This window comes from Plecotus auritus (genome assembly GCF_963455305.1).
Source record: "Plecotus auritus genome assembly, chromosome: 12".
Classification (NCBI taxonomy): Eukaryota; Metazoa; Chordata; class Mammalia; order Chiroptera; family Vespertilionidae; genus Plecotus; species Plecotus auritus.
The window spans coordinates 31,561,886-31,587,238 of NC_137778.1; the positions used below are offsets into that span (position 1 = coordinate 31,561,886).

Sequence of the window (25,353 nt, forward strand, 5' to 3'; positions counted from 1 at the left end):
CGGGGACACAGCTGTATTTGGGGAGCGAAGGCTCCTACACGGTAGGAGGCACCTCCCAGGAGGTCCGAGGATCAGTACACAACGTGCGTGGCCCCAGCCCCGTCCGTCTGTCCGCCTGCGGCCCGCCCGGGGCCCAGTCTAGGGAGGAAGCCCAGAGGGGCGAGTTAAGGCAGCTTGGCTGAGGGAGGGGGAGTGGGAGTGCGCCAGCCCCTCCAAAAAAGCTGGCTCACTGAGGGGCAAGCTTCTCGTCTCCCACTCCTCTCTTGAGGGGACAGAGGGGAAGACAGTCAATAAATAAGCCCGAGGCGGGCAGGGCCCCGGGGACTCTGAGTCCGGGAAGGCTGGAGGTGTGGGACCAGGAGAGGGGTGACCTATCCTTGGAGACCAGTCCGCGCTCGCGGCCAAAGCGGAGCGGCTTCCTTTACAAGTTAAAATGGCTGCCGCCGGGGACGGCCAGCGGGGCGGAGGGCGCGACCAGGGGCAGCTTTGGGGGCAACTGGGGCTTCTCCATGTCCACTCTCTTCAGGGTGCGGCCCCGGTAGCCCTCGGGGCGGCCCAGGTACAGGCGTCTCCCGGAGTACCGAGAAGGGCCTCCAGAGGGGACACGAGTGAGCAGGGTGGGGGGCGCCCGGTGGGAGGAGAAGGGCAACCTCCGGCTGCCGCCCACCCCCAGCCGGGGAACAGGGACCGGCCGGCCAGGGGGCATCGGGCACTGCCCGTCTGGGGGCACGTCCAGCCGCAGTGGGGGGGCGCATTCCCGAGGCAGAAGGCTGGAGCCGGCCAAAAGGGTGGGGGCCGGGGCGGGCTCTAGGGGGAGCGCCCGCGGGGTCAGGGGGCCTAGGGGCTCAGCACCCCTCCGGGCTGGCTGCGGGGCGTGCAGGTAGCGCAGCAGTTCCTCCAGGGTGGTGACCTCCACCGCCTGCCCCGGGCAGCCGCGCGGCGGCGGCCTCACCAGCACGCGGGGGGCCGAGCCGCCTGCCGCGTTCCCACGCGCAGGGCCTGGGGCCTCCTTGGCGTTGTTTCCATTCTGGTTCCACTCCCAGGGACCCCCTGCGTTGCGGAGGTGCTTGACTGGCAGCTCGGGCGTGGACTCCGGGGTGGGCAGGCAGGCCAGGTCCGGTGGGGACCCGGCCTCGGAAGGAGGCAGGAAAGTGGTGTAGAGCTGGGGCGTCAGCGCGGGGTCTCCATCCTTGGAGGGCGGCGGTGGCTCTGGGCCCGGCCCGTGCAATCGGGCCAAGCTGCGAAGGGAGAGGGGGCGCGGGAGCCCGGGGGTCTCCATGTCCTTGCTCCGATGTCGGTGGGCGCGACGACAAGCGCAGGAGACCAGAAGGCCAGACACTAAGGCTCCCAGGGCGAAGGCTGCGGCCACACAGGCCAGGAGCAGTGGGATGGGGACCGAGCGGGAGGCTGAGGCTGCGGGGAGGTCACTGCGCACGCCTGCCAACCAAAAGGGAGGAGGCTTAGCGAAAGCAGGAGGGCTGGATGGCAAGTTGCAAAGTTTCATCACTCCTGCTGCTGCTCAGCTTCACTCCAACACTTTTTTGACCCTCCCACGCACACCACCCCTCAAACACAAGCTAGAGCTTGGGCCTGGGGAGTCCCCATCCCAGCTCTGGCCCCTCAAGCCAAGACAAGAGCAACTGCCAAACTGCCCCAGCAGAAGGAGGCGGGCTTGGGATGCCCACCTTTGGGGAGGGGAGGCTCCAAACAGGCATTAGTGAGCACCAAACACAGGACGGTAAAGGGCTTAGAATTCTTCAAGAACCAGCAGCCCACACTTCACTCCTGTCCCTCCCAGCCGGCCCCCTTACCCTGAGTGTGAGCTCCAAGAGTGGAAGACTGGGGCCGGGGGTGGGCTTCACTGGGGGGGCTGGGGGTCTCAGGGGAAGGGCCAGGACCCAGAAGCACTGGTGACAGAGACCAGGTCAGAGCCAGTGAGGCTCCTGCTCTCCACCTCTGACACCCATTGAGCAGTTCTCTCCCTCCCACCCCCAGTTGGAACCCAAAGGCCCAGAACTCCAGTCTCTCTTTTCCTTTGGCTGAGGGGAAGGGCTCACCATGCAGGACATTCATTTATGTGTTCAAAACTATTAAGCACCCTATTACGTGCCAACCACCGAGCTATTTGCTGGGTATTTGGAAGATGCTAACTCTGTTCTATGACTCGGGGTGTCCAGCGTGCTGGTCTGCTGCTGCCATGGGCACAGACTTGAGTGAGTGTGGGATGAGTGAGGGAAGTGAAGTTGGGACAGTACTCACCATAAGCAGAGTTCCCTGTGTCAGACTGACTCCCGGTAGCTCCGTCTACGAAGGGACAGAGGGCAAAGATGGGAGCAGGGGGAAGCTTCATGAATAGGGATGACTGTGCCACAGAAGGGGAGAAAGAAAACCCATGCCTGCATAGTATCTGTGGCCCTCGGAGCCATGTGCAACTATGGCTAGAGCTGCAGCCTCCCCTTCTGTTTACCTCGGCAGTCACCGTGCTCCATGGATTCCTGGTTCCCAGCTGGATCCACATCAGTCCTAGGAGGACATAGAGATGACTCAATGCCGTTATACATCTTGCCCCCGTCCCACACCCTGGCCCTCAGCTTCCTCTCATGGTGGGGAACTTTCTCCTTAGGAGATCCGGGAGCCCCTCACTTACCCATGAGGTCCCCTGATATCCACACAGCCTCTGGAGCTATGCCATCCACAGTATGGGTCCTGAGAAGCCCAACAGCTCCTAGGGAAAACTGAGTCATGTGAGGCTGGGACCTTCTCCATTCTAATCACATTCCATTCACCTGCCTCTTCTAGGCTCACCCTGGCCTACAGAGGGCTTTTAGCCCAATATTCCCATCCTATCCAGCCCAAACCCTGTTCAAGACCCTAGTTACTGTGCCCCTGCAGAATGCTTGAGGCATCTCCCCACCAACCATCCCCTATATTTCCCCCAATGCTTGCATTCCAGAGTTCCTGCTGGCCCAGGGAGCCCACCCAGGCAGGGCCTAGCCTCAGGCCCCTCTCACCTCTGACAGGCCCCATGCCGGGCACACCGGCTGAGAGGGAGGTAGATGATGCAGCCAGAAAAAGCCACAAAGAGCCTGTGACCTTCAGTGTCCAGCTCCAGTCCTATCACCTCCCGTGCTGTTTGGGCCGCCCGCTTCCCACTGCACCTAGGGTGAGGCCAAAAGGAATCAAAGAAGGGGCAGGCCTGGTGAGGTTCTTTTTTCCCTGAAGGTGGTGAGAGGCACAAGCAACTAAGTATGGCTCATGGAGCCGATGTTCCTGAGTGCCCACCCTGCCCCACCACACTGTCCAGATTCTCACCAAGCCCCTCTCTCTATGCCCTATAGAAACCAATGTTGGAGCTCCCACCCCATTCTCACATCCCCATCTACCATCTCACATCCCGTTCCTGTTCTGCAGGCGGCCCGCCAGACAAAGGCCTCATGTCCTCACCGGGAGGGGCTGTAGGCATTGATCTCTTCCAACAGGATGGGCTCATGTCCTCCAGATGGTCCCCCTGGGGGCAGCACCTTCAGCACTGTTCCATCATTGGAGCCAAGGAACAGGACTGTGGTGTTACTATAGGGACCAGCCGTGCCATCCACAGCTACCTGGGTCAGTAGGGCCCTGGAGGAATAAGCCTTAGGTCAGAGCAACCCAGCTAGTGGAAGCTTGGTGCTTCAAGGACAGCCCATGTGTCCTGGTACCCACTCCTGGGTCCTTCCCCAACCCAGGGTTTCCCTCGCCTTCCACTTTCATGGGTACTTCCTCCCACCACTGTGATTTACCTTGTGGGGTCAGAGAAGGAGAGTGACTGAGAAGGGAGGGTAGTGGTCAGTGTTTTTTTTAGCCCCATACCTGCTGGTGAGGGTAAGGAGAGGCTGGTGGGTGGCAGGTGGCACAGTGGGGTCCAGCAGTGGGTGAGCCTTGATGAAAGTCAGGACATCATCAGGGAGATCTCGAGAAGAGGGGAATAAGGCAGCTACACCCACTCCTGCACAGGATCCTGGCCTGGTGGGCACATGGGAAGGGGCAGCCTTAGGGCAGGGAGCTGGGACTTAGGCTCTGTGCTCCCCACACACACTGCTCCTAAACATGATGGGTAGCCCTTGCTTCCCCTCCACACACTCACACTACTGCTTCCCTTCCCAGTTGCAGCTTGCCAGTCCCACTGCCAACACACCACAGCCTCCTCCCCAAGCACTGGACATTTTCCCCTTTCCTTACAACCCCATTTTGAGAGCAGACACTGCTTAAATATGACCCACAAAACCCACCCTCATCCTGAGTACCTGGGGGAGGGGACCCTTTCCTCAGACACAGGGGTCCAGGCCCCATCCGAACTCCTCTGCTCCTTGAACTTGCCCTCAAACCCACGTTCAATATCATCCAGGTAGAAGGCACAGACTGCAGAGCCAGGGATGCTGAGGAAGCCAGAAAAGGATGCAGGCTAGGTGTTAGAAGGGACAGCACAGCTCCTCCCAGGTAAGACATGGCAGCTACCCTTCATGCACCATATTAGGGGGCAGAGCCTGAGAGGGTGGGGTGTCCCTGGATGCCATGCTAGGAGAAAAAAGATGGGCAAAACAGCAACTGGCTTTGAATGGAACATCCCCTCACTGACGCCATCAGTAAACTTCGAAAGAGCAGCTTGGATGCTGGTGGGGCAGGGGACAGACTGGGCCACGGGACAGACTGGGCCACATTGGTTAGTCTAATACCAACCTATTGGTCTGGGTGCTGAAGACCCCAAAGAGAGCAGGGCGCCCATACAAGTTCACAGGCCCAGTCAAGGCCTGTAAGACATCAAAATAGAAGGCAGCATCCCCAGGGACAGAGCAGTTGAGCCGAAGCTTCAGGAAGGATGTCCAGTGACGGTCCAAGGCCCGAGGTGAGCCGCCCATGTCACGCTTACACACACGGGCCACACGGGAGAACTGTACCTGAAGGGGGAAAGTCGGGGACAAGGGGAGAACAGTAAGAGACAACCTCAGGGCCAGCGAGATGAGAGGAATGCAGTGAGTTAGAGCACCAGGCACAAATGTTAGGGATGGAACAAAGGAAGGGTATGCTGTACGAGGTCGTTCTGGTTAAGGATGAGGGACACAGCAGGATATGGGGGCAAAGGGCTAGGGTTACTCCAACTTGGGGGGCCCAGAGCTGTCCCCTGACTCGGACTGCCTTCACAGGATCCAGCAGAACCCTCAGCTACCCACCCCAGGTGCCCACCACCTCCTTACCCTCCCCAGCCGGGTGTCCTCCACAGAGACCTCTCGGAAGAAGAAGTAGACATGGTCTCCATGCTCCAAGGCATGGACAAAGTGTGGCTCTGAGGGGGAGTGACAGGAAAGGGTATGGAAGAGTATCGGTACCTGTTCAGAAACTCCTGGCCCCATGCAGCCTCTCCCCTCTGCATACATAGACACTGCCTGCTCCCTGCCACAGTCCTTCCCATGCACCTCCTCCCCAAGAGCAGCCTCCCTCCCCCAGGCCCGCCCTGACCTCGGAGCCACTTGGAGTCGTACTTGGCTGAGCGGAGTGGGGGCTGAGGGCCAAGGCTTCTGTAAACTACAGCATCACTGGCCTGGAAATCCGCAGCTGTGGCTGAATACAGGCTGCCCTCTGGAGGGATGGGTAGGATGGAGTCAGGGGATCTGCTTTCTGGCTCTTCTTGGGCCTCCCACCCCCCTGCCTCGGTCTGACTCTGGCCTCTAGCTCAGCCCTCCATTCAGGAGCATGGGGGAAAGACCAAATTGGGAGAAGGGCTAAGGTGGGAGCTCCCTCCAGCCACATGCCTGCTTCTCACATGCCCAGGTGCTCACCTGCAAAGACAGCTACGTTGGACTGGGTGGCATCAAAGGGGCACCGAGCCTGCCCACTCAGCTCTTCACCCACCTGCTGCAGCGAAGTTATCTGGAAACAAAGGGAACAGGTTCTTGGAACCCTTGGGGTCTTAGAGTCAGGCTCCATAGCCTACTTCTTCATGTCCTCTTGCTTCTTTCCCCCACCCCTTCTGGACTAGACCCCTGAACCCTGGGCACCCCCATCCCCCCCCACTGGTCTGTCTGCAACAAACTGATGTCCACTTGAGTTTTCCTCCCATACCCATCCTGACCCCCGCACTCTCGCCTTTGTACCCCATAGCTGCGGCACACGGGGCTGAATGAGTTCGTTCCACAAGCAAGGAGTGTCTGCGAGTCCCAGGGAACGAGAACACGAATGTAGTTGTAGCACTCGTCCTAGAGAACACAAAACTCTGTCAGTGACAGGGTCCCTGGGACTGGGACAGGGGGTCACAGGAAGTAACTCCACTCCCCTTGAACAGTCAGAACAATGTGGGGTAAAGTTCCAACTAAGCTGTTCACTAGCCCTGTGGCCTTGGGCAAGTCCTTTATTGGAGACTCACTTTTCTTTTTGGTGAAGCATGTGAAAGAAGCTAAAAACCATTAATTCTCTTTCCTGCACATTTTCCTGTGTCCTGAGATGAGAGGAGTGGGTAGGAAATTGGGCACAGTACAAGACTGCTTGGACAGAGCCTGGAGGCAGGGTAATCTCCTTCCCTTAGAATTCTCCTTCCACTCCTCACCGTCAGCTTCCCCCGCACAGCGCAGTTCTCCATGTCTTGGCTCCTCCATGTTAGATACTGAAGGGAGAGTGAGAGAGGGAAAATCATGGGGCTACCTGGACCCCGCCTACATAGTGCTTCTTTTGGATTCTTTTTCCCACCCCCTTGACTCCCATTAGACCTTCCCCAGCCTCATCTCTATGTGCACCTCCTCCCAACCAGCCCCTCACCTTGTTGGGCACCAGTCCCTCCCCTTCTTCTTGAGCTTGTAGATCGAAGGAGAAAACATGATCCCTGAGGAGACAGGTAAAGAGGGATCAGAGACAAGCCAAGGTACCCACCTGAGCTCCTTAGTCGTACCCTTGTCCACGTTCAGCTGCTCAGGGACAAGCAGTGCGGACCTCCTGCTCTCTACCCTCCCCTTCCTCCATGCCTTGGTATTTGTGCTCTGGGTCCCAGCATGTCCATGTCCCAGGAGCTTGCGTGTCAGCCCCACAACTGTGCTGCTGCTAGTTTACCGGGCAGCCACTAGCAAGGTCCGGTTCAAGGTCAGGAATTTCTGGAAGTCCAGCCCAAGTTCTGCAACCACAGCATCCTCCTCCAGGCCCCGGAACCAGGATAATGGAGAAGTACCTGGAAGGCACAGAGAGGTGGGTGCTGAGAGCCAGCCAAGAGACTACACACTCCCTCAACACCCTCTCCAACCAGATGAAACCCAGCCATGGACACAGTGGATATGTGAGATGAGTTGTGAGGTATTATTTAAGTAAACTGTTAAGAAAAATAATACTAGCTAACTCTGAGCACTTAACCTCTGCCAAGCTCTGTGTTAGCACCTTAGGTGCATTGTCGCAATACAACAACCCTATGAGGTAGGTACTAATGGTGGTCCCATTTTACAGATGAGTAGCTTGAGGCTTAGAGCCATTACGGAATTTGCATAGCTCATTTAGCTTGGAAGCAGCAGGTACCTGGATTCAGCTGTCTGACTCCAGAGCGGAGCCCAATCCCTTCTTGGTGCTGCCTTGGGGCTAGTGATTCTCTTTTGTGCCCACAATGTACTCTGTCCATTCTGGAGCTTTTACTCACCCCATTTCTCCCAGCCCTCTATTTGCACCCTCCCCTCAAGGCCCTTCACAGGCCACCTCAGCCCTCCAAAGTTTCTGCCTCCTCTGACCAACCAGCACCCACCTGGCCTGAGCATGGAAACCAGTCATCAGTACTCAAAGGGAGTGTAGAGTGCAGAGGTAGATGGTTGAACATTGCATAGTGCTTAGAACTGCGTCTGGCACAGATAAGTGGTTGCTATCTTACCTATCCCCTAGTAGTTACTCCCAATAACCCAAGTACAGTTCCTTCATCCTTAAAATTACTCTAAATCCTACATATTAACAGGAACCTGAAAATAGATAAAATTCTCAGAAAAAGTGGGTTTATGGTTTCCCTCACTGTAGGGCATGGGCTTAGTAATAGTATTGGTACAAGTGGTGGAGAGGAACATGAAAGGTGCCACTGAACTAACTAGTCCCAAGCCTTCCCCTTTGTAGCTAATGATAATGGTAAACACATATAAAGCATTCACTTTGTGCCAGACAGCCCTTGCACTTTACATGTATTACCTAATTTAACCCCTAAATAACTATGTGGTGGAATACTATTATCTGCACTTTGCAGATGAGGAGTCTGAGGCAAAGAAAGGGTAAAGTACTAGACCAAAGTCACATAGCTAGTTAGCAACTTTGGCCTGGCTGAGAGTCATGTTCTTAACCACCATACGATGCTGCCTCAAAGTGAAGAAAGTTGGCCCAGGATGAGAAGTGACTGAAGTGAGGTGCCAGCTCTCTTTAACTGTCCGCTCCCCTTTGCTGGTCAGGCTCTGAGCTTCATTGAGGCTGGGAGCCTTCCTGCACCTTGCCTCCCACACATAGCTCTCAAGTGTTTTATTTTTTATTTTTATTTTTTATTGAGTTCAGAGAGGAAGGGAGAGAGAAATAGAAACATCAATGATGAGAGAGAATCATTGATTGGCTGCCTTCTGCACGCCCCACACTGGGGATCTAGTCCGCAACCCAGGCATATGGCTTGACCGGGAATCAAATTGTGATCTCCAGGTTCATAGGTTGACACTCAACCACTGAGCTATGCCGGCCGGCCGGGCCTCAGTGTCTAATTTCTAAGCTCACACCCCAAGAGTGTGGTACTGGGCACTCACCTTGCAGGTCAGAGATCAGCAGAGGGAGGGGATCCCGGGGAAAGGTGGCCTGGGTGTGGGGAAGTGAGAGCAGCAGCAGCAGTAGCAGCAAGGGCATGAAGTAGGGGGCACGGAGCATCCTGTGCGGGGCAGCTCAGGCCCCAGGGGGTGCCCCCTCACCCATATGCTGGCCCTGAAAGAGGACACAGAGAAAAGTGGGGGGAGGGGCCAAATTCTCTCCACCCTTAAAGCAGGCAGGCTCCTCCCCTGGTCTATCCCCAGAAGACCCTAGGGAATGGGGAAAAGAACCCTCTCTGGCACTGCCTTAGTCCAACCAACTGTCACTGTCACTCAAGGCCCTCCCCTCTCCAACTGGCCCAGACTGGCTGGTGTGAGGCCTGCCTGCATGACCCCAGGTAAGGACAGGACACACCTGCTCCCCCTCCCAGCCTTCTCACTCAGCCTATCCTCCCCTCTCCAGACTGGGCCTGGGACATTCAATAGGTGACACCTCCTGGCCCCTCTCTTGCTAACCCCTTCTCAGCTATAATTAGACACAGAAGCCTTAAAATTATAAATAGTGACTCCTTGGCACTGGGAGGAGGAAGAGGGCACCATGTCTGACTCCCCCTACATTTCAGACCCCCAGGGCACCGTGGAAGCACCACAGGCACTGAGCCCAGGCAGAGGCAGCTGTGAGATAGCCACTGTCCTCTTTAGGGTTGAGGAAGAACACAGTTGGGGAAGGCAGCCTAAGGGTCATTGTCCCGGTCTAAACTCATGCTTCAGGGGCCCTCCCCATTGCTAGGGAGAAGCTGAGGGGGGGGAGGAGGGAGCTGGGGGGGACGGGGGGGAGGGGAGAGGGGAGTTGCTGCTGTCTTCGCCAAAAATGAATCTGCATCAAAGCCAGATCAGAGGCTAAATTTAGCTCTGGCTGCAGCTGTCTGCCCGACCACTGTGCCCCTTCCCAGCCTCTCTATCCCCCTGCTCCCTCCCCGGCTCCTAAGAACCAGTGCTTCTACTTAATGGGGGGAGGGGGAAGTGCAGGCCCACCCGCTATGAGGAGCCAGGGATAGAAGGGGCTACACTGGTGAGGAGAAATGGCTGCACATGTCCCTCTTTCTCTTCCTTCCCTCTTCGGGCTACCTCGAAATGGAAATATAAATAATTCAATGACAGGCAGGCAATCATAGTCCAGGAAAAGAAGGGCAAGGTGGGAGGGATGGTGAGATAACCCTCCTTCCCACCCATCAGCCTCCCCGCTCTGGCTGGGACCAACAGTGGGAGGTGTACACCAACTCCCTGCCTTCCCCTGAAATTGACGTAAGGGTCTGAGCAGGTTCCAGAAATCAGGTCAGAAAGGGTGAGAATCCTTTCTTTTTGTGAACAGACAGCTACCTTTTACCAGTCCTCAGTTGCCCATCCTGCCATGACCCCTAAAGAAGAGACCCTGGGCTTCCAGGCCCAGCCCATTCCATCTCCCCAACAATTCCACTCTTGGAGCCAGGACCCAAGTGTACCCACCCCCCACTCCAGCGTCACTGATGGGGAGATTGACGTCAGATGGGGTCTCAAGAGAGCTAGAGGAGGGGAAGGGGTAGTAATACCTAAGGATGAACCCCCCCCCCCCCGCCCCCGCGGAGGCAGAGCAGTCCACTAGCTAATGACCCTCTGGAGCTAAAAAGCCAAGTCTCCCTCCCCCACACTTCCACCATGTTTCTGGATGCTGGGACTCCCAGGGGAAGAGGTAGGGACACAGATTGTCTCCTATCCTTCTCCTCTGCCCCCCCCCCAAGTTGCCCTGGGCAACGAGTATCTTCACCCAGGAAACAACTTTGATCTGTGGCAAGTGGGGAGAACATCCAGACTCACTCCCTGCTCCCAGGCCATGCCAGCTTCCATCCCCGCCCTCAGGATCTGCTGCCCTTTCCTTACCTGGGTGATGACTGCTGTTGGGGTTTGAGGATAGAAGACTTTTGACCTGATGGAAGGAGAGAGAGGAGGGAAGAGACTGTGTTACTACACCTCCTTACCACATCCCTTAAAAGTAAATGTGAATATTCAGAAGTCTAGTGAGACTAGGATAGAGGAGATGCTGCCCTGTGTGTGTGTGTGTGTGTGTGTGTGTGTGTGTGTGTGTGTTGACATTGAGCTTGGTTAGGAAGGTGCTGGCTGCTTCATGCCCAGAGATGTGAGGGCAGGGGCTGGGGCTGGCTCCTAGCCAGAAACTGCTGAAACTGCAGGGCCAGTCTTGGGAAAGAGGTAACTGGGAGAGTTTGTGGGGCATGATGACCACTCCCACGTTAAAACCCTCAGAATCCAGCAGCCTTCTCAGCAAAAGCGCCCTAGCTGGGGACAATAGAGGCTAATTTGCATCTCATTTACATGCTCTTCATTTCTAGGCAAAATGTTGATATCAGGCATCCCTGGCCCCTTCCTTCTTCCCTGAGTGAGCAGGCCTTGCCTCCCTCTCACCCAATCTCCTTCCACCCCACCCCCCACCTAGGTCCAGCCTCTAAAAACACTTGGTTGGCCTTTGCATGGGCCCCTAGACTTAACTATGATATAGCTTTAAGAGGGCTTTCCTTCGCTGTTTTGGGGGAGCAGCATCTGAGCAGCCTGGGGACAGGCTTATCCTGCTGGGACCAATCCCAGCTGCTTCATACCCCCATCTGAAACAAATGGGGGAGGCCTGGCCGTCTTTTCTCCCCCTCCTCTTCCCTTGCTGGAAAGAGGAAACAGCCTTTCTCTCCTCTCCTGGCCCCGAAGCCACCTCTGGGGAGTGGCCGAGGTCAAAGCCAGAGTCTAGCGGGGGCTGGGGACGAGATGGAGAAGGGGAGACCGGGCTGGGGACAATAGCAGGAAGCCCTCCGGCTGGTCGCCCGCCCCAGTCCACCTTCCTCTGAGGGAGCGGGGGGCGCGCTGAGGAGCCGCGCGGAACAGACGCGTTCGCACCTCCAAGACATTTCCCCCACCCTTAGCTCTCAACCCCCAGCTCACACCTACCCTCCCTTCCACCCAGCCCCCAACAAGGATAATCCAGGTGTCTATAGCCTCGCATCGGGTGGGCCCGGGGCCAGGGGCTCGACGTGTCTCCCCCTCACTGGATCCGAGGCTCCGAGAGGGGCGGGTAGCAGAGTCTGGGCCGGGACCGGGTCCCAGAGCCACGTTAGCGGGAGGAGGGGCTGGAGGGGCCTGCAAGCGCAGACCAAGTAGGGATGGAAGCGGGGGTGGGGAGCAGAGGCGGGTCTCCGAGGCCAGGGAAACAGGGTCAGAGGCTGGGAACCGAGGAGGGCGGGTCCGGGGCCAGCGCCGACCCCGGTCGGCAGGCTCGGAGGCAGTCGCCAGCTCGTCTCTCCTCCTCGGGAGACCTAGGTCTAACAAAGCCCCGGACAGAGTGGGGTGCGGGAAGGAGATGGACTCTGGGAGTGATGTTTCTTGAGGACCCCATTCCCCGACACTGTGCCGGAGGCATCCCCTTGGGAGGTGCAAACCCAAGGACAGAGGTGCAGCCGTGACACCAAAGTCCGAAACGACGCGCCCCCCCTTCCCATCCTCGCAGGGGCATCAAGAGGATCTGGTTTTACGCGGGTTTCGGAGCCTTAGTTTCCCTGATGGGGAGGCAAGGGACTAGGTTTTCCACCCTCCGCACAGTGCGCGCCTCAAATCATCCATCTTCGCGCTCCCCAATTCAGCAGACAAGACTCAGAGAAGCTCGGTCGGCAGAGGCGCCCAGACCCTGCGCCTACAGTACAGTGACGCGCTCGGCTACAGCCCCCTCCGCGCACCCCAACTCCATCGACCCTCTCCGCCAGCCAGGCACACCGCGCACCGGCATCTCCCGGTCCCTCTCGCACTTAGGAATCTTGACTCCAGCCTGCCGCGCCCAGTCCTCCCTGCCTCCCTGCAGCTCTGTCCCAGCTCCGGGTACTTGCTCCGAGATCCGAGCTAGCGGGATCGAGAGGGCAGCGGGCGGGCAGTAGCCACTCACCGCGACGACTTCGCAATCCGTGGTTGGGGTTCTGGGGCGGTGTGATGAGCGTACGAGTTGGATGGAGCTTGAATCTGGATTCCCGGGCGCTGTCCAGTCCCGCAAACCCCAGTCGCAGCCCCCAATCCCGCCGCGGGTCCGCGGAGGAAAACAATGCGACCGCCGGGAGGTCTGGGCCGGGCCCCAGCAGCCCCTCCCGCCTCCCGGTCGGACCCGCCTCCGGCCCGCCTCGAGGTCGCCGCAACTAATCCGGCTCTCGCAGGCTGGCTAGACCCCGCCTCCTCGACACCTTTCCACCAATAGTCCTCCTCGGGGGCGGGGGCTCCCGGAGCACCGCCCACTGAGAGGCCAGGCTGGGAGCTGAGCTGGAGACCAAAACCAAGCTGGAGCTGAAGAGACCCCGGACTACTGCTGAGAGCCTGACAGGGGAGGGGGTCACACGTTTTAACACGGAGAGGCCCTGGAAAGAAAGAGCAGCTGGGAGGAGACAAGAAACCCAGGGACCTCAGCTGGGCTAGGCTGTCAGAGCCGGCGGGACCCTCCCTCCCCTCCTTTCTTCTACAATGGCTTTGGCTACTCTGCTCCCTGGGGAGTCTCCCGCCGCCCACTCTGCCCCCAACTTTCTGTTCGTCTTCTCTAGTCTTTTTACCTCAGCCCTCTTATTTTTCCCCATGTGCCTCCTCTGGTTCCTCCTGACCCCAATAAGGGAGGCCTGCATGCACTTAAGGCTTGAGGCCTGGGAAAGGGAGGAGGTCTTCCTAGTCCCCATCATCTCCTCCCCTCCCACCTCTACTGCCACAGCAGGACTAGCTTGGGCAACTACTAGTAAGCCAGGACCTAAGGAGCCAGGATGCCAGAATGGCTGGTAGTCAGGCTACTAGTTGATGGAAGAAAACAGGTGAGTCAGGCTAAAGCCAAAGGAGAGATGTGGAGATCAGGACAAACTGACTCAGAAAATCAGAGGAAAAGTGACCAGCTGTCCCAATTCCACGTAGCCTTACTGTCCCCAAATACAGGGTTAGTTATGTCCCATCTTTCCTCAGAGAACCCTGGACATCCCTCCAAACAGCAAAACTGAAAACTGCTCCTTCCCCATCCCCACCTTCCATAAAGATCCTTTGATTCTGGCCCTGGCTGGGATCCTCTAACCAGAGCATCCTCCTGGTATGCCAAGGCTGTGGGTTTTATTTCCTGTCAGGGCACGTACAAGAATCAACCAATGGCCCTAGCCGGTTTGGGTCAGTAGATAGAGCATTGGCCTGCAGACTAAAGGGTCCCAGGTTTGATTCAGGCCAAGGGCACATGCCCGGGTTGCGGGCTCGATCCCTAGTGGGAGATGTGCAGGAGGCAGCAGATCAATGATTCTCTCTCATCATTGATGTTTCTCTCTCTCTCTCTAAAATTAATTAAAAATATATTTTAAATATATATTTAAAAAAAGAACCAACCAATGAATGCATAAATAAGTGGAGCAACAAATTGATGTTTCTCTCCCTCTCTCTCTCCCCATTTCCTCTCTCTCTGTTTAAAATTAAATAAATAAACAAACAAATGACCCTTTGATTCTGGGACTGTCAGTGGGAAGGAAGAATAGGCTACTTCAGACAGCACTGATTGGCTTCCACCTTGGTATTGCCTGCTAAGATTATCCCCTGCGTGGGGGCCGGGACACAAGACAAACGTTCTCAAAATTCCCACGATAGTGGGTGGCCTGGGAGACATTGGCATTCTTGGGTAGTTTTATCTGAATGAGCACCTCCTTCCTCCATGCCCCCACCTCCTCTTCCCTGGACTGAAGGAAAGAAGAGAAGAGTTTGCTACATCTAGCCAGTCTTTACTGGACTGAGATCAGGGTGCAAAGCATCACCAACTGGGCTGAACCCCACCATGAAGAAACAAGAGACATAAACATACACACACACACACACACACACACAACACAGAAACAGAGACACAGATGGAAGGCCAGGTAAACCAGTGAGATAAACAGAATCAGAAATAATGGAAAAATACTTATACAAGGTTAAATGCCAAGGGTCTTGGGTCTAGGGCAATTTAGTGGCCAGTGGGGCTGTTTTAAAGCCTGGAAAGAGGTTTTGAGAGAAAGACACCTCAAAATATAGAGGTTGAGCCCTAACAGGTCTGGTTCAGTGGATAGAGTGTCGGCCTGGGGACTGAAGGGTCCCAGGTTCGATTCCAGTCAAGGGCATGTACCTTGGTTGCAGGCACATCCTCAGTAGGGGGTGTGCAGGAGGCAGCTGATGGATGTTTCTAACTCTCTATCCCTCTCCCTTCCTCTCTGTAAAAAATCAATAAAATGTAAATTTTTTAAAAAATTGAAAAAAATATATATAGTGGTTGAAATCTCCCCAGATCCCAGCACAGGGCTTAAGTACTCAAATATGTGCTCTTTGAATAGATTAATGAATGGGGGTCAAGGTGTAACTCATTTAAAGTTTTACAGCCCAACTAAAATTTCAATTCAATCCAATAAGTATGAAGTACTTATTTCAGATATAATTCATCTTGGGATGTGGTCCTGGTCTTTAAGAAAATGGCCATCTATTTGAATTAAAACAAGATTTACCAACCTGATCAGTGGTGATCAGTGGTTAGAGTGTCATTCTCGGGTTTGATTCCCGGTCAAGGGCATGTACCTTGGTTGCAGGTTCGATCCCCAGCCCTGGTCAGGGCACATGAAGAAGGCAACCAATCAATGTCTCTCTCTCACATCGATGTTCCTCTCTCTCTCTCTCTCTTTTTCTCTCTCTCTCTCTCTCTCTCTCTCTCTCTCTCTCTCTCTCTCTCTCTCTCTCTCCCTTTCTCCCTTCCATTCTCTCTGAAAAGCAATGGAAAAAAAATATCCTCCAGTGAGGATTAACAACAACAACAACAAAAATACAAACAAGCCATAACCGGTTTGGCTCAGTGGATGGAGCGTTGGCCTGCGGACTGAAGGGTCCCAGGTTCGATTCCGGTCAAGGGCATGTACCTGGGTTGCGAGCACATACCCAGTAGGGGGCGTGCAGGAGGCAGCTGATCGATGTCTCTCTCTCATCGATGTTTCTAACTCTCTATCCCTCTCTCTTCCTCTCTGTAAAAAATCAATAAAATATATTTAAAAAAAAAAAAATACAGCCGAAACCGGTTTGGCTCAGTGGATAGAGCATCGGCCTGCGGACTGAAAGGTCCCAGGTTCGATTCCGGTCAGGGGCATGTACCTTGGTTGTGGGCACATCCCCAGTAGGAGGTGTGCAGGAGGCAGCTGATTGATGTCTCTCTCTCATCGATGTTTCTAACTCTCTATCCCTCTCCCCTCCTCTCTGTAAAATATCAATAAAATATATTTAAAAAAAAAAATACAAACAAAACTTACAGTTAGCCCGGTTGGCATGGCTCAGTGATTGAGTGTCGACCTATGAACTAGGAGGTCACGGTTCAATTCCTGGTCAGGGCACCTCGGGTTGTGGGCTCAATCCCCAGTGTGGGGTGTGCAGGAGGCAGCCAATCAATGATTCTTTCTCATTATTAATGTTTGTTTTGTTTTGTTTTTAATATATTTTATTGATTTTTCTAACAGAGAAGAAGGAAGAGGGATAGAGAGTTAGAAACATCGATGAGAGAGAAACATCGATCAGCTGCCTCCCGCACACCCCCTACTGGGGATGTGCCCCCAACCAAGGTACATGCCCTTGACCAGAATCGAACCTGGGACCCTTCAGTCCGCAGGCAGACGCTCTACCCACTGAGCCAAACCGGTCAGGGCACATTATTAATGTTTCTATCTCTCTCTCACTCTTTTTTCCTCTCTGAAATCAATAAAAATATATTTTTAAAAAAGACTTACATATACTAAGTGATTAAAAAACAATATCAAGTCTTAAAAAAAAAACACCCAAAAATTACATTGAACATAATTCCTAAATGAAAGAAAAAATAAAAAAAAAATTTGTGATGCCTACAGAGAAAGATGGTGGATACATCTTGGGAAAACCTTGGTGGGAGTTGGCTTGGTGCAAAAGAAAAGAGAAAATGTTCCAAAGAGAAACATCCTTAAGCAAAAGCTATTTGGTGAGCATGAAGCCTGAAGAATGGGTAGCAAAAGGTCCTGTCTGACCGATGTGTAAGATACTATTTAGAAGTAGAGGAAAAGGAAAGAGGGAGACAAATTATGGAAGGCTTGATATGCCAAGGTGAGTAGGTTAAAATAATTTGATAGGAATAAGGTGTCATTTTAAGTTCTTGAATAAGGGTGTTTGTTACTTGTCAAAATGCTTTATTGTAGCAAGAAGACAGGGAGTCCTTCTAGCAAGAAGATAGGAAAGTTCAAGGATGAGGGGAGAGAGACAGTCAGACAAAGATGTTGCCATTGGGATGAAATGGATGAATCTGAGAGTTATTTCAAAGGAGAGTTATTTCAAAGTCCAAATGATGCTGTTCCTACTCCCTGGAGTCTTCTGGAGAAAATCACACAGTCCCACAGATTGACCCTTTAATAAATTCAGGATCTCCAAGTTTGGAAAGTCACTGTCTCCCAGGCCCTACAACTAGTTATTTCAAACAACTTCCTCTTTTTAAATATATATATATATATTCTTTTTTTTTTTTTATTGATATTTTACAGAGAGGAAGGGAGAGGGATAGAGAGCTAGAAACATCGATGAGAGAGAAACATCGATCAGCTGCCTCCTGCACACCCCCCACTGGGGATGTGCCCACAACCACAGTACATGCCCTTGACCGGAATCGAACCTGGGACCCTTGAGTCCGCAGGCCGACGCTCTATCCACTGAGCCAAACCGGTTTCGGCTATATATATTCTTATTAATTTCAGAGGGGAAGGGAGAGGGAGAGAGAGAGAGAAACATCAATGATGAGAGAGAATCATTGATCAGCTGCTTCCTGCACACCCCTCACTGGGGATGGAGCCCACAACCTGGGCATCTGCCCTTGACTGGAATCAAACCTGAGATCCTTCAGTCCACAGGCTGACACTCTATCTACTGAGCCAAACCATCTAGGGCAAACAACTGCCTCTTTTTTCAAGCTCCTTTCCTCACCATCTCCTTGCTTATCTTAACAGAATCCACAGCCATCTTTAGAGAAAATAGAATAAAATGAGAATTCCACCAACTTTTTGCCTTCTTTACATACACTTAGCTGTGTCCTCACACCTCTCTCATCCATAGATGTAACCATATTACATGTCCAAGGCTCACCTTTTCACTTTACTATAAGCTCTGTGCACTTGGGAGCCAGCTATGTCTGTCTTGCTCACCACTGTAGCTTTTGCGTTTAGCACAGTGTCTGGCACATAGCAGGTATTAAAGATTAACTCATTGGTTGAATAAATCTGTACTCTGTATCTCCTTCTCCTACTTAGGGGCTTTATGCCTCATGTCTTCAAATCCTTTGTCCTTCCTTCCTTCTTTCCTTCCTTCCTTTCTTCCTTCCTTTTTAAATTCTTACCTGAGGACATGGTTAGAGAGGGAGAGAGAGAGAGAGAGAGAGAGAAACATCAGTGTGAGAGAGAAACATCCATCGGTTGCCTTTTGTACATGCCCCAAACAGGGATTGAATCCACAACCCAGGTATGTGCCCTGACTGGGAATCGAACCAGCAACCTTTTGGTGCACAGGATGATGCTCAACCAACTGAGCCACTCCAGCCCAGCTCCTTTCTTTCTTTCTTTCTTTATTTTTTAAATATATTTTATTGATTTTTTACAGAGAGGAAAGGAGAGGGATAGAGAGCTAGAAACATCGATGAGAGAGAAACATCGATCAGCTGCCTCCTGCACACCTCCCACTGGGGATGTGCCCGCAACCAAGGTACATGCCCTTGACCGGAATCGAACTGGGGACCTTTCAGTCCGCAGGCCAACGCTCTATCCACTGAGCCAAACCGGTTTCGGCTCCTTTCTTTATTTTTAAGCACTCCTTTTCTACTGACATTTTCCCCTCAAGTATCTCCCATAATTTAAAAATAAAAATCCTAACATTTCCCTTGATTTTGTCTGTATTTAGCCATCAACTTCTTTCTCCGCATCACAGCTAATCTTTTCTGTACTTATCTCCCCCTTCTCATCCACTTCTCAATCATTTTAGTTTTTGCCCAAATCAATCTACTGAGATTGTTTTCATCAAGGCCACGATTGACCTCCTTGTCACAGGAAATGAATAGCTCTTCTGTCTTTATTCTTTTGCCCTCATTAAGTCATTTGAACCTGTTAACCACTCCTTCCTTCAAATGCTCTCCCTTTTTGGTTTCTGGGTCCTTCTTTCTCTTGACAGAGACTAGGGACTTTATATATATATATATATATATATATATATATATATATATATATATATATATATATATATAATTTAAATGAATGAATGGCTTCACTTCTATTAATATAACCTCTCTTTCTCAGCCTTCTCTGACTTCTCCTTAAATGTTGGTGTTTCCTAGGGTCACATCCTTAGCCATCTCTTCTTGCTCTACACATCTCATTCATTGGTCAAGATAATCCACACCGCCGAAACCGGTTTGGCTCAGTGGATAGAGCGTCGGCCTGCGGACTGGAGGGTCCCGGGTTCGGTTCCGGTCAAGGGCATGTACCTTGGTTGCGGGTACATCCCCAGTGGGAGGTGTGCAGGAGGCGGCTGATCGATGTTTCTCTCTCATCGATGTTTCTGGCTCTCTGTCCCTCTCCCTTCCTCTCTGTAAAATATCAATAAAATATATTTAAAAAAAAAAAGATAATCCACACCAACAGTTTTAATAACTTCTTATGTGCTGCTCACCATAAAATCTAGTTATTCGAGGTGGGTCTTTTGCTTAAGCTTTAAACTCACATACACAATTACTTATTGGATAGTTCCATTTGGATTCTTCATAGGTATTTACCACTTAGTCTAAAGATAGGAAGCTTGGCCCTAACTGGTTTGGCTCAGTGGATAGAGCATCGGCCTGTGGACTCAAGGGTCCCAGGTTCGATTCCGGTCAAGGGCATGTACCTTGGTTGCGGGCACATCCTCAGTAGGGGGTGTGCAGGAGGCAGCTGATCGATGTTTCTCTCATTGATGTTTCTAACTCTCTATCCCTCTCCCTTCCTCTCTGTAAAAAATCAATAAAATATATTTTAAAAAAATAAAGATAGGAAGCTTGTCTCTTATCTTTGTATCACCAGCACTCAGTCATAATGCCTGACAAATAGTACTAGTAAGTAGAGAAAGAAAGAAATGCATCAAAGATCTGAACTACCTCCCGGTGTCAGGCTGAAGTCTTGCCTGACTGCTTCAAATCATAGTGAACTTTCTCTTCCTGAACTGATGTGAGTACTGATCCTAACTATGGTAAAACCTTAGCTGAGCACAGAAGAACGTTCCATTCTGAATATTTTCCCAGATAACTGAAGTTTATCCAATAAAGTACAAGACATTTTCATTTTAACTGTTTCAAATTAGGGATTATTTTATTTTTACCAGTATTTTCTTGTTAATCCTCACCCAAGGACAATTTTCCATTGATTTTTAAAAATACATTTTTATTTATTTTAGAGAGGAAGGAAGAGGGAGAGAGAGATGGAAACATTGATGAGAGAGAATCATTGATCAGCTGCCTCCTGCACACACTCCAGTAGGGACGGAGCCTGAAACCTGAGAATGTGCCCTGACCCGGAATCAAACCATGACTTCCTGGTTCATAGGTCTGTGCTCAATCACTGAGTGACACTGGCCAGGCCATTGATTTTTAGAGAGAGTAGAAGGGGGAGATAGAGAGGGAGGAGAGAGAGAGAAAGAGAGAGAGAGAGAGAGAGAGAGAGAGAGAGAGAGAGAGAGAAAAGAGAGAGAAACGTTGATATGTTCTTGACTAGAAACCCATCTGTGATCCTTTGGTGTGCTGGCCGAAGCTCTAACCACTGAACAACCGGCCAGGGCAAATTAGGGGTTATTTTAAAAGATATTAATTTCCTTTGGGTTATATAGTGGAAAGAGCATGATTAGGAGATATTAAGACCTAGATTGATCTCTGAATTGGTCTGTCATTTGTGAGTGGACACTTTACCTTCCTGCCTATCTCATAGGGTCAAATAAGATAATGTAGGTAAAATGCTTTGTGAACAAAATGTTTCACACATTTAAGATACTGACGCCCTGGTTTGGCTCAGTGGATGGAGCGTCGGCCTGCGGACTGAAGGGTCCCAGGTTCGATTCCGGTCAAGGGCATGTACCTTGGTTGCAGGCACATCCCCAGTAGGGGGTGTGCAGGAGGCAGCTGATCGATGTTTCTCTTCGATGTTTCTCTCTATCTCTCTCCCTTCCTCTCTGTAAAAAAAAATCAATAAAATATATATCTTTAAAAAAAGATACTGTCACTTAGCCCTGGCCAGTGGGCTCAGTGGTTAGAGCGTTGGCCCGAGCACCAAAGGGTGGCGGGTTTGATTCCTGGTCAAGGGCACATACCTGGGTTGCAGATTTGATTTCTATGTGCGGGATCCAACTAATCAATGTGTCTCTCTTACATCCATGTCTCTCTCTTTTTCCCTCCTTCCCTCTCTCCCACTCTCTCTAAAAATTAATGGAAGAAATGTCCTTAGGTGAAGATTAATAAAAAATATATACATAATACCATCATTTAACCGGTTTTTCACTTATTCAGAAGTACTGGGAACTTAATTGTCCAGGAAAACAGTGAGGACTTCAAAGTCTATAATATATGTACTTAATACTGTTTGCTCCTCCTTCACTTGGCCAAAATGCTACAATTTTCAATTGTCTGCCTTGTTTTCTTAATCTTCCCTTGCTATTGTAATGCTCATTGTTATCAGTGTTGCTTTTGAAAGTTTCTCTTTGCTCTTTTAATTTGCTATTCATTATATGCTGTGGGTTCAGAGATGATTACTAGAAATGGGTATAGATTAAGAGAAAATAAAGACTTGCACATGAGTGAGGTAAATGAACATTATTTCATGTGACTGCTGTTATGTCTGGTCTTGGGGGTGTGTGTGTATGGTTTGGTTTTTGTTGTTGTTGTTGTTATTGTTAAGCCTCACCTGAAGATATTTTTCCATTGATTCTTAGTGAGAGTGGAAGGGAGGGGGAGGGACAGAGAAAGAGGAACATGTGAGAAAGACACATCAATTGGCTGCCTCCTGCACACCTTGCACTGGGGATCAAGCCCACAACCCAGGCGTGTGCCCTGACCAGAAATTGAACCAGTGACCTCCTGGTTCATGGGTCAACGCTCAACCACTGAGCCACACCGGCTAGGCAGATCATACATTTCTTTTAATTAAAAAGGACTTCTATGCCCTAACTCGTTTGGCTCAGTGGTTAGAGCGTTGGCCTGCGGACTGAAAGGTCCCAGGTTTGATTCCGGTCAAGGGCATGTACCTTGGTTGTGGGCACATCCCCAGTAGGTGTGCAGAAGGCAGCTGAATCGGTGTCTCTCTCATCGATGTTTCTAACTCTCTATCCCTCTCCCTTCCTCTCTGTAAAAAATCAATAAAATATATTTTTAAAAAAATAAAAAGGACTTCTACTATTCCTATGATTTGAGTAGTGCCACCTACTCTTGTCCCCAGAGTGTGGTGTGGTCAGTGAATTGTTAGAGCAATCAGAATAGAATGCTACCACATTCATTATGAGGTTGAAGTTATTACCTCATAACCTTGTAAAGCAATTATCAGAAAAAGCATAAGCTTGAGAGTCATACAAAGTCCTCAGTCTGCCATTTATTAGCCCTCTAATTTGGAGACAGGTTATTTAACCTCTTTAAGCCTCAGTCTTTTTCCTTAGTAAGAAGGATATCTCGACATTTAATTCATATGGGTATCGGAGGATTAAATGAGATATTTACATAACATCTAGCAAAGTTCAATCAATAAACGCTAGTTCCCGTTCGTTTTCTCCTCTCACTTCCCTCCTCTGAACTCTTAGTGCATTCTCTTCCATCTGCCCCCACACCTTGCTCCATATGCATTCCCTCTCCTTTGCATTTTCTTTTTTTTTTTTAATATATTTTATTGATTTTTTACAGAGAAGAAGGGAGAAAGATAGAGAGTTAGAAACATCGATGAGAGAGAAACATCGATCAGCTGCCTCCTGCACGCCCCCTACTGGGGATGTGCCCGCAACCAAGGTACATGCCCTTGACCGGAATCGAACCTGGGACCCTTCAGTCCACAGGCTGATGCTCTATCCACTGAGCCAAACCGGTTAGGGCTCCTTTGCATTTTCTAAGCCTCCCTCTCTACTGCTCCCTCCTCTCCACCTACAAAGGTCCTCAACTCTCAGCTAAAAGTAGTTCTTCTCTCAGTCCAGCTTCCACCCCCTTAAGCTACCTCTCCATTTCTCTTCATCCCTTTACCACCACACTCCTTAAAGGAGTTAACACACCCCATCCAGGCTGTATCAAGGACCCTCAGCTCTGGACCCTGGGCTCAGAGAGGCGGGAGTAAAAAAGAAGTCAAGACCCCGGCCACTGTCTCCAAGGAGGAAGACCAATGTTTTGGGAGTCAGTATGCTGACTGCCTGGACTTCTGAACTTCAATTTACTCTTTAACTTTTCACAATCAGCTAACTTCCTGATCCTTCCCCTTCTTCGAGAACTCCTTTCTGGGAAAATCACCAAATCCTAAGGTCTCTCATTAGTACTCATCCTGTGCTTAAGCAAGCTATACCACTGATCACTTCTTTTCCAGCATACCCCTTTCTCAGCTAAAAGTTTACTGAAGCCTCTAACCCAATCCCACAGAGCTAATGATTTCACTTTCCTGATTGAAAATCTGTAATGCCTCTCTACTGCCTATGGGAAAAGTCTGAATTCTTGAGCAAGTGCTTTAAGACCTTCCATAATCTGGTCTTTTTCCTTCTTCACGTCTCTCTCAAAACCAATGCTCCAAGCATACAGAATAAATCACCGCTTCCTGAGTATGCCTCATATTATCTTTACCTGGTATTCGCTGTGTGACTTATACTTATCCCCATCATCTGGGAAGCACTTCTTCCTCATATCTGCCTATTAAATAGTATCCCTCCTAAGTCTGCTTCTTTCGCCCTATAAAAAATACCCTACATTTCTCTTTACTCTCATAATTTCTTATTGATTTGAGAGAGAGAAAGGAAGAGAGATTTCTTGTTCCACTTATTTATGCATTCTTTGATTGCTTCTTGTATGTGATCGAACCTGCAACCTTGGCATATTGGGACAAAGCTCTAACCAACTGAGCTACATGGCTAGGACTGTATGATTTTTTTTTTTTTTTTAACAGAAAGGAAGGGAGAGAGATAGAGAGTTAGAAACATTGATGAGAAACACTGATTAGCTGCCTCCTGCACACTCAACACTGGGGATATGCCCGCAACCAAGGTACATGCCCTTGACCGGAATTGAACCTGGGACCCTTCAGTCTACAGGCCGATGCTCTATCCACTGAGCAAAACCGGTTAGGGCTGGCTGCATGATTTTTGATGGTAAATAGTTTTGCCTCATTTAGGAACTCTGACTTTCCTTCATTTAAAAAAATATATTTTTTTATTGATTTCAGAGAGGGAGAAGGAGAGAGCGATAGAAACATCAATGATGGGAAAGAATCATTGACTGGGTGCCTCCTCCATGCCCCACACTGGGGATCAAGCCTGCAACCCAGGCCTGTGCCCTGACCTGGAATCAAACAGTGACCTCCTGCTTTACCGGTCAAGCTCAACCACTGAGCAATGCCGGCGGGGCCCTTCATTTTTAAAATTTCTTTAGCAACTACAAAGTACATGGTAGGCTTGTTTCTTCCAGTGGTTCAATCCTGTGCTGACACCTGCTGGTCAGATCTGGTTTGGCAGCCCTGGCCCTAGCACCTTCCTCTCTCAAGTATTAAGGGTGGAGACAGTCTGTGCCAACCTAACTCAGCCAGACGCTGGAAGCATATGCTCATGATAACATTGCTCCTCGGTTCCACCCTTCCCTGGAGACTCCAGGACCACACTCAAGTCTGTTGTTCTCTGGTTTGCCTCTGGAACCTCTAGCTTAAGTTCAGTTCAATCTTCAGAACATTCTCCATTGACCGCACACCCCAGCCATTTGTACTTTACAAGATTTCAAGGAATTGGGCAGCAAGCAAAGAAACAAGCGAAAATTTGAGAACAGGGTTTATGTAATCCCTCCTTATCATCTCAAAGAATCAAGACTAGCCTGTTTGGCTCCGTGGATAGAGCATCGGTTTGCAGGTTGAAAGGTTCCAGGTTTGATTCTGGTCAAGGGCACATGCTTGAGTTGTGGGCTTGATTCCCAGTGTGGGGATGTGCAGGAGGCAGCCAATCAATGATTCTCTCTCATCACTGATGTTTCAATCTCTCTCTCCCTTTCCCTTCTTTGAAATCAATAAAAATATATTAGAAAAAACAAACAAACAAGAATTAAGACTATTTCCTACAGAGTGCTATTCCTTTTGACCTATGTCATACTTCTAGGAGGCTCTTGGGCCATAAACTTCTAGGAGGCTCTTGGGCCATAAACTTTCTTGGTGACTGTGTGAAGAACCGGAGGTTGAGCCGAGAGTAGGCGGGCGGGGCTTGAGAGGTGGGGCCAGGCCAAAGGGCCTCTCACTTTGGAGCTTCTCCATTCAGTCAG

At 51.0% G+C, this 25,353-nt stretch overlaps 1 protein-coding gene across 2 annotated transcripts; it reads right to left on the minus strand.

Annotated features, from left to right (window-relative positions):
• Positions 1–12,929, minus strand: SEMA6C (semaphorin 6C). Of its 2 annotated transcripts, XM_080647728.1 has the most exons (20): positions 12,739–12,929; positions 10,683–10,728; positions 8,769–8,940; positions 7,075–7,189; positions 6,787–6,850; positions 6,578–6,634; positions 6,129–6,230; positions 5,814–5,904; positions 5,494–5,613; positions 5,232–5,320; positions 4,717–4,934; positions 4,284–4,415; positions 3,850–4,002; positions 3,445–3,618; positions 3,012–3,158; positions 2,648–2,725; positions 2,468–2,523; positions 2,260–2,304; positions 1,812–1,907; positions 7–1,437 (listed from the first exon to the last, which is right to left on the minus strand). In XM_080647728.1, exons 3-20 carry the CDS (start codon positions 8,884–8,886, stop codon positions 422–424), a joined length of 2,871 nt encoding a protein of 956 aa, XP_080503854.1. In that variant the 5' UTR covers positions 8,887–8,940; positions 10,683–10,728; positions 12,739–12,929; the 3' UTR covers positions 7–421. The 2 variants fall into 2 exon arrangements, with proteins under 2 accessions (XP_080503855.1, XP_080503854.1); XM_080647729.1 differs by lacking the exon at positions 1,812–1,907 and having other exon boundaries at positions 1–1,437.
• Between the last annotated feature and the right edge of the window lie 12,424 nt (positions 12,930–25,353).